The sequence below is a fragment of the Lygodium microphyllum genome, chromosome 21, assembly GCF_053477565.2.
Source record: "Lygodium microphyllum isolate KBCC chromosome 21, Lygodium_microphyllum_v1.1.10, whole genome shotgun sequence".
Lineage (NCBI taxonomy): Eukaryota > Viridiplantae > Streptophyta > Polypodiopsida > Schizaeales > Lygodiaceae > Lygodium > Lygodium microphyllum.
Window position 1 is genome coordinate 83,847,608 of NC_141155.1, and position 21,208 is coordinate 83,868,815.

Below are 21,208 nucleotides of genomic sequence, written 5' to 3' on the forward strand. Positions count from 1 at the left end.
CAATCAACCAAGTGTCCCCTATTGGCTTATAAGGGATGATTCTAGAACAAAATGCCAAAGCCAAACAAGATACACTTCTCACTAAATCAAATCCCATAAAAGCATTTGAGGGACACAAGAAACCCTACTCACATAATAGGATTCGTTGTTCATGAAAACCATATGCTTTCCCCTCAGTGATCAATATCTAAGCCTCGATGCAAAATGCGGTACAAAAACAATTTATTGCTTATTCCCTAGAAATGAAATTCTCCACCCAAAAGCAAAAAATACTTAAAAGGAAACAAGGTAAATGTAAGGAGCAAAGTCATCATTTAAAAGACCCACTAGAATATGCACATTTTGACCAATGAAACAGTTCCGTGTCATAGACTATCAAACAAGTAAAGTCATGGACTACCCTGAATCCAATCTACTGCTGATGAGAGTTTCTTGTTTTTTTTGTTTTTTTGGGGGGGAGGGGGGGCGCGGTGGGGATATATCCTTTTCGTTGATATTTTATATTACAAAGTTCACTAAGTTTTATTTGATGAACCCATTCAGCTGCAAATGTGAACTTACTGTACAGTCGGTAACAGACTAGTCACAGACTTACTTTACAATCATCACAATACCCTCTTCATCTGTACACTACAAAACTGCCAATGCAGTAGTAGAATGTTATGTGAGAAGCTTAATAGCCAGCCTGCTAGACAATGCAAGCCCCTTGAGAAGAGCTCTAACAATGAAAGGATTTTTGTACAACCTGTACACAACACCAAATTACACGAATTAGTCTACTGGCCAACAGAAAATACTGTCAGGCTCAGTATTTCAACTTTCAAAGTGATCCAAGATGGAGGAGGTAAACATATAAAATTGATGCTGCATAATGGACGAGCCATTAGATGCTTCCTAGCCTAAGGAATCAATAGATACTAGTGTGTGGCCTTGAATCTTGTATTCTCATACTAAAGGGAACTTGTTCACAGCACAATAAGAATCACAAAACGTGGAGAATTGAATTTAGATATATCAATAGAGACTAGAGTATAAAGCCAATAACAATAAAGTATTACCCCACAGCAGCTGTGGTCCATGAAGCACTGATATAAAGGAATCTAATCATGCTCCATAGCTTTCGAAGCTTGCCTTTCCTTTCCATCTTTGTAAAAGACATTGATATCACTGCATGAATTAAAAATCATTACCATTTTCTCCTGTAGCTGTACAAACTTTGAAAACCACAAAAGCCTGCATTACCTTCCTGAACCTCCTTAGGACTCATTCTCTGTGAGCAGGTTGAAGAGTAAAAAACAAAAAGATGTTAGACAACATCAAGTCATTAAGTTATTAAGACTCTCCCCTTGCACTGCCATAAAAGTAAAACCAAAAACATGAACAGCACTGAATAACAGCCCATGATACATGGGATACGAACCAAACCAGAAATTTCTACCTTGCACACATGTAGCTGTCTCAAAAGTGAAGTAACAAGTGATTATTTTAGTACTAAACCTAAAAAGCATCACAAAATGTAATTGCAGACTCCACACGCATACACAAAGTCTAACCAGTTACCACAAATAGATTAGACAAAATAATTCTGGCAACAAAAGCCTAACCAGTTACCACAAACAGTTTAGACACACCTTTGCATGTGGATTAGATAAAATAATTCTGGCAACAAAAGCTGCTAGACCGTCAACAACATCATCCTGGCTGACCACCACATAGTTGTCATTGCCAAGGTTATCTTTTGCTTCTTTTTCTTCTTCTAAATCCTCTGGAACCCACAACCACCAACTAGTATCCTCTGGATTCTCTTTTACCAAAATATCTCCTGCAATCATGATTATGGAGTTGACTTTAAAACCAAGAATAATTATGAGACCACTGTCTTGAAGCTTAAACATTGAAATCAGGAAAATGAAAAAAAGGAGCACTACTAGAAAACAAGCAGCACATGGCCCTAATCTTGAATGAGACTAACCCTTGTCTTTCCTGGTCAACATCGACTCGTCACCATCGGATTGACGAAGCTCCTTCACTTTTTCTAAAAACTCAGCAGAGTCAACTTTCTTCTTCACCTGCTCATACAACTGTTCTAAAGAATGTGTTAGCATGTCATAAACTCTCAAATCTGAAGCATTACAAGTTTTTGTACAAATTGATGTGTTAAAATGTCATTAAGTTTAAAATCTGAAGATGGCCTCCCCTCGCTCTAGGGTCTACCTCTATTAGAGCATTTGAAACATCCCTCTAGGATCCAACCTACACATGAAACATGGCACAAGCCAAACTCACCATAAAGACACTAGACATCAAACTCGCCTCCCAGCCATGGAGCCAAATGGGCTCACCCCCAAGCCTAGGAGCTAGCAGCTCTCCAAGTCACCACCACATCCCAAGGATTGCCATCCCATACAACCAGCCCACCCCATCCCGATGTATGGATGCGTTGGCCAACAAGCCAAGAGTCCAAGAGTGGTGATCACACAATGAATGTGCACAATAGGAGCCTTGAGTCTGATAAAAAAGAAGCAATGGGAAAGGAGAAGGTTAGAGCAAGCCAACATGAGTACAAACAAGGCAAGGAGAATGCACTACCAACAGGCCACAAAAATCAGAGCTAACCAAAGGGGAGACAAAAGCTCTTGCTCAACCAACAAGCTAGGCTTCCTTTAGTGAATCAGAATATTCATGATGTGTTGGATGGTGATGAGGAGATAGAGGATATCACAAGGACATGAAATTTTAATGCTTTGCTTAGCATTTGATTAAAAGTTAATCAAATGTGCTAATATGACTTGCACATGTGAGATGCAAGTTAATTATTTCACAATATGGAACCCAAGACCCCAAGATAGCAATTGGTGCCAAAGGCAAAGTTGTAATAGTTATGCTTGACAAGTACTAGATGGTACCCAGTGTCAAATTTTTGCCTAAACCAATTTAGTGGTCACTAACGTTAGTGGTGACATTAGAGACTAGACCTTAATTGATTAATTAATACCGATCTAAGAGCTAATAATTGCTCAAGGACACTTGGAAAACAAATTGGCCTAGCTAATTTAATTAATGGCTAGTGAATTTAATTTTTTGAGTACTAAAATAATTATTAAATGATTTTTCAAATTTAATATTCTAAAAGTTAATTTAAAAAGCTGAAAGCAAAAAACTCGGATTGGAAGGCTGCCACTTGGCAAAACTCATCCATGCAAGTGAAAAAAACGTTTTTAGAGGCTAGTAGAAGTCTATTCCGTCTATTGTGAGAGAAAAGAAAACTGTTAGAGAGCAAGGAGATGTTGCTAATGTGATTTGCAACCACCAAGGATCAGTCCTATACATGTGACAGCACTTTGGAGCCCTCCAAGTGCAAGTGACAACAGCCCAAGGTTCTAGTGTAGGTGACAACATACACAAAGCGGGCAACAATCTTTCAAGTGGTCCCAAGCTATAGGTGATAGCTTCCATGGCTATTTGAGCAAAACAGTGGCAATTTTCAGCATTTCTCAAGATGAAACTCTAAAATTTCTCTCTTTACAACATTCTCTCTCATCCCCAGCCATCTCCCAAGTTATCTCAGCAAAATCAGACATTTGAGTTATCAATGGTATAGATATTGGAAAATCTCTACTATAAACTCTAATTTACAAAAAAAATTAGGCTTTGATAACCACGTCAGAATGCATGCTCAGCTAGGACTTGAATTCCAATAGCTAAAATTGAGAAATTTCAAAGAGATTCAAAAAATCAGCCAGCCAATATTAGATTCAAGGCAAAACTTGTCTTTCGAGGAGTAAGGTGAAGGCCAATCATCGAGCAAACCAAGGAGCAATTTGGTTTGGAGGCTTGTTGGTCAAAAAGAATAGCAAGTGCAACTTGAATTAGTGGACGAGATCGAAGGATCTCAATTGTACTCTATCTATTTGTGGTAAAAGATAAAGAAATACCGAAAGGGATGCTAGTTTTGGGACCAACAAGGTATTCACTATCCAAGATTTTGAAGGTAAAGTGTGCATTTCAATTTATGTCTATCTATTGATTGTTGTAATCAAGTGTTTGGTCAGGAATTACCACCCTATGAGAAGGAAGGATGGTTTCAAAGGATGGAAATTACTTTACTACAAACAACTTGACAAAGATCAATATCATCACCTAGAATGTATGAGGGTTGTGCTCAAATGGAAGAAAAAGTGACTGTAAGTGGATTCTTAAGACAAGAGGGCCATATATTTTAACCCCACAACAGAGAGAAATTAAAGGAGAATGAAAAGAGATGTAGTATACCGGATACATTAGTCCGACAACCTCTTGTAGCTGGAGAAAAGGGCGTACTTTGATGCTAATTAAAGGATGGCGCCCTGAGGTGATAAAGGGGAACGAGAAAGAATGCTATGTAATAAGGTCATGAAAAGTGGACAAGAAAGAGATAAAGTCATCTTTGTCTATGCACTTAACAACTTTGGTGAACGAGCTATCAAAAGGAAGAAGAAGATCGAGAACAAAGTGGCTAGCACTCCCACACTTAAAGGGATTTTAGCATAACTACCGGGGATAGAGACAAATCCCACATTTTTGTACCCAAGACAAGAGAATAACATACTATATGGGAGTCCCTGTGCTAATCCCATGAGCTTGTTGAGACGTTCCACACATCAAGCAATGACATCAATAAGTCTTTTGCATGGCATAATCATCAAAGGGTTCTTATTGGAGAGCAACCAAGTTAGATTGAATCTATACCAATCATTCAACATGCCGGCTTTGAAGGTGAGAGTATTCCCTCAATATTACAACTCCAATCACACCCCACTTGAAATTATCTTCAAAGTAGTGGGGAACCGCCATGCGAACCATGGCCCACTACACTTTAAGCTAAATATCTCTCTCTCTCTAAGAACAAGGACTATAAAAGAAAGGTACAAGAAAATTGAAATTTGGAAAGATGCAAGCAATAATAGCAACGACACATTTCTAAGGTTAGAAAGCTACATCTCAACCACCCTTTCTAAGGTTAGAAAATTGCATCCCAACCACAACACAATTTTCCAAACAATATGATCATCGTAGAGCTCAAATGTCTAGGGATATCATGGATTTTGTTGGCTACTACTACTACTGCTCATGCTACTCTCTTTAGTGTTGTTATCTAGCCGAATGATCCTATTCTTGTGTGGAACATTTAGTATGTTGAGGATTGATAGCAGATTAGTCAATTCATGGTTGAGTCTGTACATATGGTACAATAGGCTGGGCACAAAGATATTTAGGCATTTTATTTGCCAACATTTATTGTGTTTTGGCATTATTTGCAGCCAATCGGCCAGCATTTAATGCCGGTCGACCAGTCTTTTTTTGGCATTTATTTGCCCTATTTATTGTCAGGCTCCCTCCTCCTCATTCATTCATCACTTGACAATTCTTGGGGAGAGGGAGCAAGTGCCAGTGCCTCCACAGCCGATGACTCACATTGCTTCTATATTATCTCATGCCTTGGTATATGGATTCCATTTCTCGAGCATACTTCTGAGTTCTCATCTTTATTGTGTTCTTTCTTTCCCTTTCTCTTTTGTCTTGTGTTTCAACAGTTTATTACAGCTTATGTTTACGCCTCCATTGCTGCACCACTTCTAACATGGTATCGAATTTCAGGATTTGTGTTTCTGCTGTCTTTTCTTGCTGATTTCAAGACTGTTTTTCCCTTTGCTGATCAGGCCGCTACTGCTCTAGTGAGGCACCCTGATTTGCCTGCGTTTTTTGCTTACGTCAGCATTCGTACAGCCTGTGCATCTATTTCAACCTGCGTTTTGGCGCTTCAGCGTCTCCTCCTAACTGGGCGCTTGCGTTATCAGGCCGTTTTTGCTGTTTTTGGCAGTTTTTGACTGATATCTTGACTTTTTACCGCATCTTTTATCTTATTTTGATCAGATTTTGGGTTATACCTGTGTGTGAACTCTTGCTTTTTGCAGTCTGTGCTCGTGTTTTGGTTGTGTTCTCTCTCCAAATACCTTATTTTCTCTACTTTTCTAAATCCTCTACAGATGGCTCCTCCATGCACTTCCACTGATGACAAGCTCCATGGACCTAATTATTACGCGTGTAGTGCAGTAATGAAGGCTTGGTTTATCCACAAGCGGTTATGGTATGTGGTTGGCGGAGCTATTGCACGTCCTTAATAGCCTTCTCCTGTTCCATCTGATTTTGATGAAGACAACCATGAGGGGGCAGTGCTTACATGGGATTCGAATGATGCATGTGCTTATTCAACATTACTTCGATGTATTTCCAAATAAGTCCTACCAGCAGTCACCTCCTATAGGACAGCTTCAGACGTATGATCGAAGTTGCAATTGATGTACGAGGCTCCTTCCACCATGAGGGCTATTACTCTCTATGGCTAGCTCCAACAACTAAAGTTTGAACCCAAGGATACGATCCAATCATTGCTACTTCGAGTTACCCAACTCCAAGACCAGCTTCGCACTATATAGTCTGCCCTATCAGAGGCACATCTTGTTGGTACGGTACTCTACAAGCTTCCTCGGGAGTTTGATGGAGTGGCGAATGCTTTACGGGCGCAGACATCTACCACTCCTATTAGTTTTCTTCATATGTCCTCGATGCTACTTGAGCATGAGGCTACTTTGAGACTACAGGGGAGGCTTCCGTCACATTATGGAGATTCAAGTGAGGCCCTTGCCGCTTCAGAGAGGGGTTTGAAGCCAAAGAAGTCGACAGCCCAATGTTACCAGTATAGCAAGAAAGGTCGTTTAAGGAAGGACTGCAAAGAGTTAGGAGCTTCTAAGAAGAAAAAGGAGCAAAAGACAACGCAGGATGCGGACTCCTCCGACGAGTCATCATCTGCCTTAGATTCCAACCTAGCTCCTCTGACCAAGGCAAAGTCCAAGGCACGGAAGGCATCTTCTTCTTCGGATCGTAAGAAGGGCTTAGTGGCCCCTTTCTCAACTGCTTTCTAGTGGTGGTGATGCAGTCATCCCTCACGACTCTCTAGTGCCAAAGAGGGAGTGTGAGAGGGTGGTGAGATGGGGCAACCACGTCTCATCTATATTTCTATACAGATGTACAAGATCCAAAGAGGGACATCCCTAACGCATCAATCGAAGTTAAAGCTTATGTTTACACTTCCATTGCTGCACCACTTCTGACAAGGATTTCATTAAGGCTAGGTAAAGGTACAAAATCGAAGGTTGTAAGATGCAACTAAAAGGCAAATTCAAGATTGAGGGTGAAGCTAACTATCCCTCTTTTTTCAAGCCATGCAAATTAAAAGGAAGAAAGAAACCATATTATGCATTCAAGATGCGGAGTCGTGCATTACCTCTCAATTGCCAAAGCATTTGTTATCCACCTCTCAACAATTGTGGATCAACAAGCTCAGGAGTCACTAGACTATGAGCAAGCCGTGAAGGAGTTGTTGGCACCATGTACCAAAAGAGTGACATCGAAAATGGCAACACTAATGGCCCACCCTTTCACAAAGGAAGAATTGGAATATACCATCCACAAGATGAAGATTGGTAAATCCCCGGGGTCAAATGGCCTCCCAATGGAGTTCTACGAAGCAGTATGGGCAAGTTGTAAGAAAGATGTATGTGATTTTACTAATCATTTTCATATGACAAGTGCTATACCCAACTTTGCGAACCATGAGATGATTAAGCTGATAGCAAAGTTGCAAGATAGAATGTTGATCAACCAATGGAGGCCAAAGTAAATGTTTGCTACACGATTGTAGTTAAAGCAATAGCATTGAGAATCAAATTTTTACTCCCAAAAGTTATCCATAGAGAGCAATATGGATTTCTCCATGGGAAAAGGATACACGATTATTCTCAGTAGATTAGGCACTATAAAATGATGGCCGCTTTGTGCTTATCAACATGGATATGATAAAGTCTATGACTGGGTTCAATGGGACTTCATCGTAGCCACAATCAACTAGCTAGGATTTAGGAAGCCATTCTATGGAATGATAAGAGGGGCTTTTTGCCAATGCATTGGCATCACTTAATGTTATTGGAAGGGTGTCACACTCCTTTCAAATGAGGAAGTCGATGCAACAAGTGTGTCCATTGGCACCATTACTTTTTGCAATGATAACAAATCCCCACTCGAGAATGAGGAACTTCAAAATCCAATGTGGTGCCCTTAAAGGACCCCCCCCCCCCCCTCTCCAATGGTTTGGCGTTGAGGGCCCAAATGTTGGCGGATGACAATTCAAACATTGTGGAAGCTGACAAGCATAATGTAGACATACTACTTAGCATATACTGTGTTCTACAAAGCTTCAAGATCCATAATTAACATGAAGAAGACAAAGATGCTACTCATCACCATGGCCAAAGAGGGGGAGGAGCTAGAAGTGTTTGGCTTAAACAGATATACCCATTGCAGGTGTTCAAATATCTAGGATGCCAGATGGGGATCGGTCTTACAAAAAAATAAAGGTTTGAATGGCTCAACGTCAAGCTAGAAGACAAGATAAAGGCTATACAAAAAGGTCATCATCTTAAACTCTATTATCTCCCCTGTGGCTGCCTATGTAGCAATGACCAATCCTTTCACCAAGTCATGTTAGGAAAAGGCTAAGAAGATGCCCAAAGACTTCCTTTGGAGTTATGGTAGTAAACAAATATGGCACTCTATTTCATGGAAACAACTCTACATGGGGAGAGCAAATGGGGAAATTAGGTGTGGATTCAATGAAGATAAAGGCTAATAGATTGGCATTTAGTATGTTCAAGAGGATGACTCAAGATTGTCCATGGACAACGATCATGAAGTCCAAGCCAAGGCTGAGAAAGGTAAGTGGAGAAGGCTAGGATGTTCTCTACTCTAATTTGACATTCAAGATCAAACAATTGACAACATCTAATGCATTGGTGCAAAGCTGAAAACACACAATGAAGAAGCACTTTGAATGGAATAGGGGCTCAACCAAGAATGGAAATTCATCATTGTTGCAACACATCTAGCTAAGCCCGTATGCTTATACGGATAGTGCTGCACCAACCAAAATAGATTGGAAAAAATCTGCGGCACTAGAAAGGAAAGGAGTTGTGAAGTGGATAAATATCCAGAACTCACAACAAGGGGAATTTAAGGAACTTGAAGAGATAGAAAGAACTTGTGGGGTGAAAAAGGCTGAGACTGAGTGAATGAAGAAGGTTCTGGAGGCCAAAGATGACTTGTGGCCCACGTCACAAGTAAGCAAAGGAGTGCCCAAGTCCTTGGTCACTAAGAGAGAGAAAAAGGTGATGCAAGCAAGGGGATGAAAGGATTTAAAAGCTAGGAGGACGGAGACCTTTGTCCTCCTCAAAGAAGAATGGAAAAGATAGTTCTTGAATGAACACTAGAAGACTTGGAGGAGCAAGATATGAAGAGTGTGGAAAGCCACGTCATCCATGATGTGTTCAAGGTCAAAAGAATCTATGGTGCATGTTTTGTGGCATTGCTCATCAGCTCAAGCTGTTTGGAAAATCATAAGGCAATGGCTGAACCAAGCAGGACTGCATGCTGACATTAGGTTGAAGGCCTCCCTGTTTGGGAGACAAAGGCAAGTGGAACAAGGAGACTCTGAAAATCCGAAACATTGTTAGGGCAATAGCCTTGAAAACTATTTGGGCTAATTGGAATAACATAGTAATGGTGAAAGCCAATAAGATAGTGTAATAGCAAAAATAGTAAAAGAGATTTTGGCCTTCTTAGGCAAGTTGAGGAAAAAGGCTCGTGTCTTTAAGGTATGTCTGAAAATGCTCGAGAGAGTAAAAGTTAAGTAAGAGGGGAGAACATATTTTTGTCAAACCCCGTAGCATCTCTAAGATGCAGTACATATGTTTGTAGATAGAAAAATCAATATTCTTTTGCATCCACACCCCACAAAAAAAACAAAACAAAAAAAACCAAAAAAAAAAACTGAAGATGAAAAAAGTCAAACCAAGCTTGACATAAAAATAGTTTATCACATGCAAAATGGACATTAGATCAACAAATGGATTTATATTCAGTCCTGCATGCAAAACAAAAAAGAGCCTACATCTGGTGACACTGCAGCCAAGTCCTTGACATGCAATCCAGAACCCATTTCCATCTATCTGCACGTGCCTACTACGCACTGACAATAAAGGTAAGTGCTCCAAACTAAATCCTGTCTCTTAATCTGATTTTAACATACATAACCCTAGCTGATTAGGGGAAGCTTGAGATAACCAGGCCTGCCCGTGCTAGGAAAGATCCGTGGTGATCCTAAGGGTCTTACATAATTACGTAAACTAGTGCTAACTTTGGCATAGGAAGCTTTCTACAAGTGTAGTCACAGCTTTGGACTTCAGTTGATGCAATGGACCAAAACCTTGCAATAAGGCCATTCTTTGACTCTGATATGGCATGTTCCAACTGTTGTCTGATGACTGTCATGCCTCTTTTTACCTTATGCTGGAGAGAGAACTTATTTTGACTGAATATCTTCCTCCAGAATCTAGATAAATTTCACACTGCCCTGGGTTTTGTGGGGTTAGGACCTGTGCATGAGGTTCAGTGATTAAATGCTAATGAATAAAGAAAAACCAAAACGAATCCTTTTTATCAATGCAATAAAAATCCTATGACCATATCTTGGTAAATTTTCGGCTGGTAAAGCACATCGATTTCACCATGAGTAATTGTCTGAGGCTGGACACTGCAACACGTGACACAAACTGCCACCTTCTGTGTCAGTGAAAGACTGCCATTCTCTCAGCCAAAGAGAATTCTATATTGCCACATCAGCAGTGGCCCAAAGCTCTCAAGCTTGGAAACTTCATCCACATATCACTCCAGAGCCAACACTCTTTCAGCTTCATCTGATGCAAACATTTAAAAAACAGCATTGACAATCTGCAGCCCCCTCCAAGGGAATGTTTCCCTCCAGGGTTCACTATATTTAAAGCCTCCCTATCATGTGCATTCAAAGGCCTGTCTTAAAAACCCCTTACTTCTGATTTTTTTTGAATAAAACAAACCCTTTTTCTATTCTGTGAGAACCCCCTTTAAATGAACCCTTCTGTATGCAAAAAACAATTTAAAAAGATAATTTGAAAATCCCTTCTGTTGAACCCACATAATAGATGGAATTTGTGGGCATCCATCACAAGTCTCAATCTATGTACAGTCAGCTATTTCTGTGGTAACCACACCCACTGCACACTTATACTGCTGGACTGCAGAGAATGCTAGCACTATGAACTAAATCAGTTTGGGACTAGAAGAATGCAAAAGTAAATGCAACTATGGATGCACGTGTGTACACTCATAGACACACCTGTTATGCAAAAGTTTGCTCTGTTTTGCAGAGAGCTAATCATCACTTCCTGCAGATAAGGAATTTTCATCTAAGACAGAGCATGACACACTAACCTTCCCAACGGTGCTACTCGACACTTCAATCCAATATAATTCTATCTTAGGCAAAGAAATTACATCTGGGGGACAATCTGACGCCACAGGCAAGTTGCCATCATCTCCCACTGCTCGTGCGGCCTGCAGAGCTCTCTGGCATTCCTCTAATGCAGCCTTGAGCCGATGGTTCTCCGATCGCTCCTCAGTGAGTAATCCCTCGAGCTTCACACAATCCTCCCATGCTGCATCATGGTAGGCATGATCCCTGTGACGCTCGATTGCTGTCCAAGCGGCATCGACCACACCAACAGCTGCCTCTACAACTTCCAAAGGATTAGGATGAGGGCTTGGCACCATGACGATGGCCTGGACTTGTTAGAGGAAGATGGCAAGGCAAGGTTGTTGACCAGATGGCATTTGACGGCACCGCAAATCCTGCTGCGTACAGCCAAATGTAGTGTGCCCCTGATTGCACTGCGAGGGTCACCTGATCTTGATCCTGATGCGGCTGTCTGAGATTGGAACCCTAATTCAGATAAAAGGGCCTGATCTTTGATCCTTATGCTGATCCCTGAGACTGGGGGCCCGATCTTGATCCTGCTGATCTCAGAGACTGGAACCCTAAGTGCGTTACAAGACCCTGATCTGTTATCGTTATACTGCGTGCTTTCTGCGTAAAGGGCAAGAGACTGGAACCTTAATGGCGATGCAAGGGTCTGTTCTCGTCTGCCGGCACCCGCCCAACATGACAATCGGCTTTATCGCCACAGCGGCCGACCTGCAACATCGGACAGACATGCCCTCATCAGAATCTATCTATTTTATTTTGTGCCATGAACGATGAATGAAGTAAATATGCTTCCATTTCCATGGATTTGAAGCGCGTATAAAAGGAAGTCCTATTTGTTAGTATTAAATTAAATATGAATTATGTATCAAGTACTAAAAAACACACCACCCTCTCATTATTTGTTAGTATTAAATTAAATATGAATGATGTATCAAGTACTAAAAAACACACCACCCTCTCATTATTTTCTCACAAGTGAATGCACAGGTGCAAGAGAAGCAAGTAAAACATTCTCTCTCTCTCTCTCTCTCTCTCTCTCTCTCTCTCTCTCTCTCTTTACATATATATATATAAAATAATTGATCACCAAACACTTCTTACCCCGTTTTTGTTCAGAGTGTTTCCTCACAGAGAAGGGAACATACTCAAAGGTGATGTCCAGCTCATCAAAGAATAAGGACCATCTTAACAATCTTTTATTCCCTATCTCAATGGTAGCTTTTTTGGTGAGATAGCCACGCACATGCTACAAGTCAATACGTAATGTAAAAGCTTCAAACTCCACAAGGCTGACCATCCTTTTTGGAGGTGTTTGCCATAGAGAACACATCCCATGATATCTTGGGAGGTATCATATAGGAAGCACTAGCAACAGCAATCATAGTAGTACTAGTACTTTAAGAAGGACTAGTTGTGACAACAACATTTGATGTAGATTTTAGTTTTAATTGAATCTTTTAGAGCAGTTCTTGCAATCTTTCACACAATTCATACAACTTATCCATTCGCTCAATCAAGCTTGTCAAGGCTAGATGAGTCCAATTTGTTGTATGCAATTCAACAAACCATTTTGTATCATCTTGAGGGCGCAAATAAGGTGCAACCTTATACATATGGCCTTAATATTCAAATTCTATAACAGCATTTACAACTGGAACAACAACTTTTTCAATAAGTTTTTTACAAAGGGCACAGACTCCATTTGTTGCTTGTGCACGAGGACAAGCTTGAGATAAAAACTTCAGTGAGTTGGCTTTTTGTGAAGGAGAAATCTATAAAGTTGGTTGGGCAGGTATGGTAAGAGTTTTCTCTTTATCGGGCCGAGTGGTTGAGGTTTCACCTTGGGGCAGCAAAAGTGTCTTACCTTTGGTGTTGCGTACTTATCTGTTTGGGCAGCAACAACTCCTTCTTCTAAATGGATTGAATGTCAAGATGCCATTCATCAAGGAGAGTAATGTCCCCCGACCAATTTACACACTTAGGTAGGAAACACTAAGTAGTATCATCTCCTTCTCTTGCATATATGTAGTTCTAGTTTAAACATGAAAGCCTCTTTTGCTTATTTAGCTATCCAATATAGAATGGTATTTCGTGGTATGTCCCTAGCTGTTCCTAAAGTCCTTGAAGGTGCTAATAGTGGCAAGGGTAAAGGACAAACCATCATAATGAAAGCAAGATGATACTACTCAACGTTTCCTAGCTAACTATATAATATGGTCAGACATTATTGTCCCTAACGAATGGCATCTTGACATCTAATCCATTCAAAAGAAGGAGTTGTTGCCGCCCAAATAGATAAGTGTTTGCAACATCAAAGGTAAGACTCTTCTATTGCCCCAAGGTGAAACCTCAACCACTCTGCTCGATAAAGAGAAAACTCCTGCCATACCTGCCCAACCAACTTTGAAGTTTTCTCCTTCACAAAAAGCCAACTCACTAAAGTTTTATCTCAAGCTTGTCCTCGTGCACAAGCAACAAATGGAGTCTGTACCCATTGTAAAAAGCTTATTGAAAAATCTATTACTGAATTCAAATATGAAGGCCATATGTATAAGGTTGCACCTTAGTTGCGTCCTGAAGATTATATAACATGGTCTACTCAATTGCATACAGCAAATTGGACTCATCAAGCCTTGATAGGCTTGATTGAGCAAATGGATAAGTTGTATGAACTGTGTGAAAGATTGCAAGAACTACTCCAAAAGATTCAGTTAAAACTAATTTGTACATTAAATGTTATTGCGACAACTAGTCCTTCTTCAAGTACTAGTACTACTATGACTGCTGCTGATGTTGCTTCCTATATGTCACCTCCCGAGATATCATAGGATGTGTTCTCTAGCAAATGACTCCAACAAGTATGGTCACCCATGTTCCAATCACCCACTTCTGATCTATTAAATGTGCACACCATAGTAGACCGTAAGGGTAAAGGAAAAGCTCATATCTCAAAAATGATCATTTGAAAACCTTATTGAACTGAAATCCAATAGATTTGTATTTCCTTGCTTGATAAAGATCAAGTTGTTGTGCCAAGAGGTATTGATGGTGCTAGTCCCTCTACCGATCTTTCGACTTTGCTTCCTAATTGTATTGGTTATGCAAGGATAGTGCCTCTTTATAATCCCCCTGAAAAACCAATTGATCAAGAATTGGAGGAATAAATTGATATCATATTCCCTGAATGGGAACCTATAGAATATGAGCCTACTTTTGCTAAAATTGATTAGTTGGCTGTTAAAGCTCCACGACAAAAGAAAGATGCTCTGCTCAGAGCAATGCCTTTGGAGTTGCACCAGACAACTCTGATAGAGATTATGTAAGAAGGTATGTCCAAAATAAACTGGACTCTAAAATGATTGGTGAATCACCTGAATTCATTGCTACCGATAATCTCCTTGTCGCTTGGTATTTTATTTATGCTAATGCCTACAACCATTGGATCTATTGTATCTCTTCATCTGATGATGATGGTGATAGCATAATAGATGATGACATCGTAGATGACTCTTTTAGGCCCATCAACCCACATCACGAGCATCTTAAAGATGAGTTCATTAATGCTCATTCATCTTTCAAGGATGATAAAAAGCTTGAAAATTTGGGTGTACCCAATAAAGTGGAAAATTTTCCCATTTGGTCCATTGATGGTAAAAATCTTGAAGAAATTAAGCTTTTGATCTACATTATGTATGCACATGTTGGCCAAAAATTAATTGATAAACCTAATGCTTATCGTGTGGATGTACTAAACGCAATGACCTATGGTTTTGTGGGTGGTTTACGCCAATGGTGGATGTCTATTTATCCCCAAATCAAGCTAGCAATAGCTCAGTAACCATATAACTTTATTCTTTGAATTGTTATTAAGAGAGCTTGTGGGTAACAAGTTGGATGATGTTGTTGAAGCTAGAAAAGCCTTTCTCAAGGCTAAATTGTGTGATCCCCGCCACTAGTATAAGGATCATTTAATCTACATGTGGGATTTTCTATATGAAGGTATGGGTGCCCATGATGCATCCATGAAGGAGCATTTGGTCTGCTCTTTCCTAGAGCCTAGGAGAAGCATGACTTCTACGATAGTATTTGACAAATAATCCAAACCATTGAATAAACAATAAAGGAAGTCTATTCTCAACAAAAGCTAATCTCCCTCCAACAAAAATTTCCCTCTAAAGTATGTGAGAAATGGAGTTATTCCCCATGGAATAATTCAAAACCTAGCCGATGGAGAACTTCTCAATCCTCCTCCTCTAAACATTCACATCACTATAAATCTCACCACAAATCTTCTAGAGGATCTCATGGTCGTCCCTTTTGCCATGGATATCTAGACGACAGAGAGAATCAACATCATTATTAGTCTAGAAGATATGCTCACAAATCTTCTTCTCATAAGAAGGTGCTCAAGTGATATATTTGTGGAAGTACATGTCATCTAGCAAACAAATGCCCATTGAAAGATAAACAATAGTCCAAGATGGGAGAAAAATCCAAAGTGACAAATGTTTATCATTTTTCTAAAGATACTTCGTATAACTCTTATGATTTTGAGTCCAGAATAGAGTCTTATACTTCAGATAGTGAAGCTGAATCTATGACTCCTACAAAATGTGACTTCTCTGAGCCTAGTTTTGAGCTATCTTCATCTAGTACAGCCAATCTCAGTGATTAGCACAATTCTGTCTCTACATATGATTATTCTTCAAGTGATTTCTCTAACAGTGCACCTAAAATGGAACAGGTCAAAGTTGACTCCGATGATTTTGTATCACAAGTACAAACTATCAACGCTCATTCCATCCTTTCTCACTTTTCTATGAAAGGAAAAGAAAAGTACTTCTCTCCTTTTACTTCTAGACATGCTTCTCATATAGGAAAAGGTAAACACAAGAAAGGATCTTCTAAAGAAGAAGAATCTAAAGAACAATCCTCTTCTACTGACTCTGCAACATCTTCTTCCCGCAATAAGAAAAAACAAAAGGACAAGATTAAAGCGGAGTTATTTTCTAAGTCCCATGACTTTCCTAATCATGGCACACTCAACATTGTCACTCTAAAAAAAGCCAATGTTTTTGTGCCCCACAAGCTAGAAAAGAGTCATCAACCCTGGACCGTACAACAATTTGTGGATGAACTCACAAAAACTTTAGAAGCTACAATAAGAGAAATGGTTGAAATGATAGATGCTTTTCAATCTATGCAAATGGAATTACATTCCTTGTGCAAAAGCTTAAAGCGCACATTTAGATTGCACAAACCATAATTGATGTGCTTAAAGAATTAGCTACCTCCTTACCTTCCTCATATGGTCTGGATACTTCACCAAGACCAATCAATCCTATTAATCCCATTTGTGTCAGAGGATCCAAACATACCTTGAATGCTCAAGTGCTTAACTTACTGGAAGGTGGCAGACCTATCACTATTGTCTGTGTCAAGCTCCCGTCCCTGACTAGCAAATTTTAATTCTTCCTTAATGCTTTATAGGTATAGGTTCTAGTCTTACCATTGCCCCCTATGAGCTCTTTGCTCCTGATCTACTAGAAGGTGGTGGACCTATCCCTATTGTCTGTGTCAAGCTCCCGTCCCCGACTAGCAAATTTTAATTCTTCCTTGATGCTTTGATAGGTATAGGTTCTAGACTTACCATTGCCCCCTATGAGCTCTTTGCTCCTGATCTCATCCAAGACAAATGTCCAATTACAGTGGAACTCTCTAATAACAAGAGATTGAATTTGACTAAAAATGTTAAAGCTTTTCTTTACCTAGGAGAAATTAAACTACCTATTGAAATCCAATTAATGGGCCAAATGCGCTACAATTTACTAACTGAAACTGATATCTTGCAACTCCTTACTCCATATACTTTTTGGCAATATCATATTATCTTCTCCTACCAAGGGCAGAAAACCCGTGTTCCACTTTTGGAAAGATTTGCTTTAAGTATTTATTCTACGACTCCCTCTTTAGCTTTACAAAAAATTCACCAATTTGAAGAATGGCTCCAATAGGACATGATGAAATATCAACAGGAAATTCAAGATCTCACTACTAAGTTAAAAAATTTCATGCATGATGATCCATTGGTATTCAAAGAGAAACAACAAAGGTTCTCCTCTAACTTTCATCTCCTCGTAGACAATGGGGGGAATCTAATCATGTTTATACTTGTGCTAGCTTCACATATGCTTGCTTCAATGAGGAAGAACTTGGCAAATTGAAGGTCATATTTACATAGTTTAGGTATGCAAATCTAAATATAGTTACTTATCTTAGTACCATATACTCTAGGACTTATATTGTGTTATTATTTTTAAGAATACATATCAATACTTGTTGTGTTGATTTTTTTAAGAAGGAGAGAGGGAAAAGTTAGTAATGAATGTTTTTGGGTAGACTTATATTCTTTACAAGATGTAATAAAAGATAGTGCAGTGTATTATGACATCTTGTGATTATTTCTTCCCAGCTTATTTGCATGATCTTCCATGTGGCAATTAATGATGCATGAAAAAAGGGGGAAAGAGAGAAGAAAGTTGCCATGTCTTTTTAGAATCAAATCATATTTTTCTCTCTAAAGATTTTTGCCTTTAGATCTTTGGAATGTGCATCACATTAGCTTGTGTCAAGCTCAACATGAGACTTGGGAGATTGTACAATAAGGAATAAGATTGATGAGGATCTACTACATTACCTCAATTTCATAGTGTAAGAAGGTGCAGTTCATAGTGTGCCTATTAGCAATCACTTTGGCATGCCTTGTCATTGCTTTCCCATAAGCCTTAGTTTGAGTCAAATGAGGACTTTAGGAGCTTTGACATGTCTGTCACTTGTTTTGATGGAGGAGGTCGCTCATTGTAGAGCACTCAATTTATTGCCTCTCAGTGCATTTTCTTCAGTAGAGCTCTAACAATGTCTTCCTCCATCTTTGGTGTTGCCATCATCATTAGCCTAATCTTCCCTCACTAACATTGTGGGTTGCATGCCAAAGCTGAAAAGTTTCCTTTCACTTTCCCATTTGTATCAACTTTCTTTCTTGTTTAGTGTAGATCTCATTCTTATTTTATTGTAGTCTCTTTCTATTCCTTTCTCTCTTTGTTTCCATTCCTTTCCATTATGCACTCTCACATGGTATTAGAGCATGGTACCATTGTGTGAGAGAGACATAGAGTCCTTGATTCTTGCAAAGGAGGCCATCCACATCTTTGTTTTACTGAAAACACATCTTTTTTCTTGAAGGCAATAGCTTCTTTGTATAGGCAATAGTATTTCTCCCCTAGGTGAACCCTCTACATTGACTTCCTTGTGATCTTGTAGGCGTTTCTTATTGTTTCGGGGTTGTCTACCACCAAAATGCAAATTTCTTATGGGTGTCTTACGGGATTTTGAAGACATCTTACCACCAAATTTTTAGCTTTGATGATACATATGAGGAGTTTTCTCAACACTCCTTTGAATGGGGCAACAAGATTATCGCGTGGATCATGAAGAACACAGGTCACCTAGCCCATTTGTTTGAGAGCCCTCTTCTCTTGGTTCTCTCCATGTCTCACAAAAGGTTTGTTCTACTGGCCTTCATATGCCAATCATGGCACCCTCTATACAAGTGCATGTACCTCCCTTATTTACCTAAAGAGGACTAGCTTGATGGTTCAAACTACTTGCTTTGGTCATGTAAGGTGGAGTGTATCCTTGATACGTTCGATCTTTGGGAGTTTGTTACCCGCCCTATTCTCTATCTTGTAGAGGATCCCATCATTGGATCATCAATGGATCGTGCAACCTTATGGGATCGCTCAACTCTAGAGCCCAATCTTTCCTCTTTCTGAGCTTATAGGATATTGTCCTAGTGCATGTGCGCAGATTGTGAAAAGTAGTGAAAGTGTGGACAATGCTTGCTTCTTTGTACCATCAAAAGACTTTTGCTTACGAGATTACTGTCAAGAATAAATTATGGATGCTCATTGTTGATGATTCTCCTTCCATGAAGGATCATATTGACAAGTTGGAGGATATGAGGGATGAGCTTGCATCCCTTGGCAAGAGGATCTCTTTAGAGGATATGGCTATGATTCTTTTGACTTAGCTACCATCTCCTCGATTTGATGTCTTCCACACCAACCTTCTCACATTGAGGACTCATGAGAAGCTTCTATGGGAGGAGCTTGCCCTACTTGTTTTGGAGCATGACAAGCACACCAAAGAGGTCACTAGTGGATCCATATCTACTAAAGCTTTTGTTGTAGGTTTTGGAGGGGGGAAGAAGAAGAAAGGGAAGTAAAAGTCTAAAAGATAGGAGAGTTCTTTAGGCTCTAACTCTGATTTGGAGAAGCCTAAACACCCATACTATGGGAAGGGGACACATCCAAAGAAGAAATGTTAGAAGAAGTACCGTCACCTTCATCCACAAGTGAAGGATGGAGCTGAAACATCCGAGCCTTCTACCTCTACTCTAGTGGTTACCCATGATTTAGTGTTCCTTCATATTATTCAATTGGAGGAGCCTTCTTCAGTGGTTGCCTCATCTTGTGAGGTCTTGGATAATTGATAGTGGAGCTTCTAGTTATATGACCACGAGGTGATTTGTTGTAGGATCTATGCCCTTCTAAGGATTTAGTCACTATTGGTAACATTGTATCAGTGTCTATTTTTGTGGTGTTGGCACTCTATCTTCATTTCCCATCGACCTCCCTTTCACAAGCCCTTTATGTTTTAGACTTGGGCTTTCCACCCTTACTAGGCTTGGTACCTAAGTTTTCTTCATCAAGCAAACTGTTTGCATTGAGGATTCTTCTACCATGGCTATTATCGTGATAGGTTGGTAGGAGTGTGGGCTTTACATGCTCCATTCCCCTTCTCTTATGTAGGGTCCTTTGAGGTAGTTGTTTATTACTACACATGTTTCCACTTGTGCGCCACCTATTCCACAGGTTCCTTTCCATCCCCCACCCTCTCCTTCAATGGTTCCCTTGTACCCCCATCCCTTTTAGAGGGGGACAATCTCAGTGATGCAGTTGTGGATTTCCTAGCTGCTAGTGTTTCAGAGGGGGTTTCCTAGGATCATGAGGAGCTTCTTTATCGATAGTCTACATCAACATACTTCATCAACATTAGCATTTCTCTTGCCACCCCAATATTCGTTTCTTCCTTGGCCTTCTGCCACATCCAGGATATAAGAGGGGGTGTTAGCAGTCATGCCTTGTCATCTCCTCCCTATGAGCCTTAGTTAGACAAGGACTTTAGGAGCTTTGACATGTTTGTTACTTGTTTTGAAGAAGAAAATAGCTCATTCTAGAGCACTAGGTTTAATGCCTTTCAATGCATTGTCTTCGGTTGGGATTTTGTGTGCATTTCTTGGGCAATTACTTATTTCCATAGTCTATTATGACATTTGCCAGTGGACCACCCTTTTTGAGCATTTTTTGCATTTTTACCAAATGCTGGTCATTGGCCCCAAATTTTAGGTCCACCCAATTTGGGGATATTTGGCTATTTATAGCCTCCCCCACTTAGTTGGCACATTCATTCATCTCATCTTTCTCCTTCCCTAGTAGGTGCACATTTTGACTCCAACATCTTTATCTGTCTTTGATGTTGCCGTCATCATTAGCCTAATTTTGTGTCCTCACTAATACTATGGACTGCATGAGGGGACTAATCAATCTCCTTCCGCTTTCTCATTTGTATCATCTTTCTTTCTTGTTCAGTGCATATTTTATTCTTCTTTTCTTGTAGTCTCTCTTTGTTCCTTTG

General features: G+C 39.8%; 1 protein-coding gene across 2 annotated transcripts; it reads right to left on the reverse strand.

Moving 5' to 3' along the window:
- Nucleotides 1-340: 340 nt before the first annotated feature.
- Nucleotides 341-12,237, reverse strand: LOC148018224 (uncharacterized). Of its 2 annotated transcripts, none has more exons than XM_087662321.1 (6): nt 11,401-12,237; nt 1,973-2,081; nt 1,632-1,822; nt 1,243-1,270; nt 1,059-1,167; nt 341-745 (listed from the first exon to the last, which is right to left on the reverse strand). In XM_087662321.1, the coding sequence occupies exons 1-6, from the start codon at nt 11,737-11,739 to the stop codon at nt 661-663; spliced, it is 861 nt and encodes a 286-aa protein (XP_087518447.1). In that variant the 5' UTR covers nt 11,740-12,237; the 3' UTR covers nt 341-660. The 2 variants fall into 2 exon arrangements, with proteins under 2 accessions (XP_087518447.1, XP_087518448.1); XM_087662322.1 differs by having other exon boundaries at nt 11,464-12,235.
- Between the last annotated feature and the right edge of the window lie 8,971 nt (nt 12,238-21,208).

Bases quoted from the DNA above. Each gene is read 5' to 3' on its own strand.
- LOC148018224 (XM_087662321.1), bottom strand. From the start codon at position 11,739: ATGGTGCCAAGCCCTCATCCTAATCCTTTGGAAGTTGTAGAGGCAGCT. The intron at 1,271-1,631 runs GTGTGTCTAAAC...ACCTGCTCACAG, and splicing joins TATCTAATCCACATGCAAAG to AGAATGAGTCCTAAGGAGGT. The intron at 746-1,058 runs GTAATACTTTAT...TGTTGTGTACAG, and splicing joins TGGACCACAGCTGCTGTGGG to GTTGTACAAAAATCCTTTCA.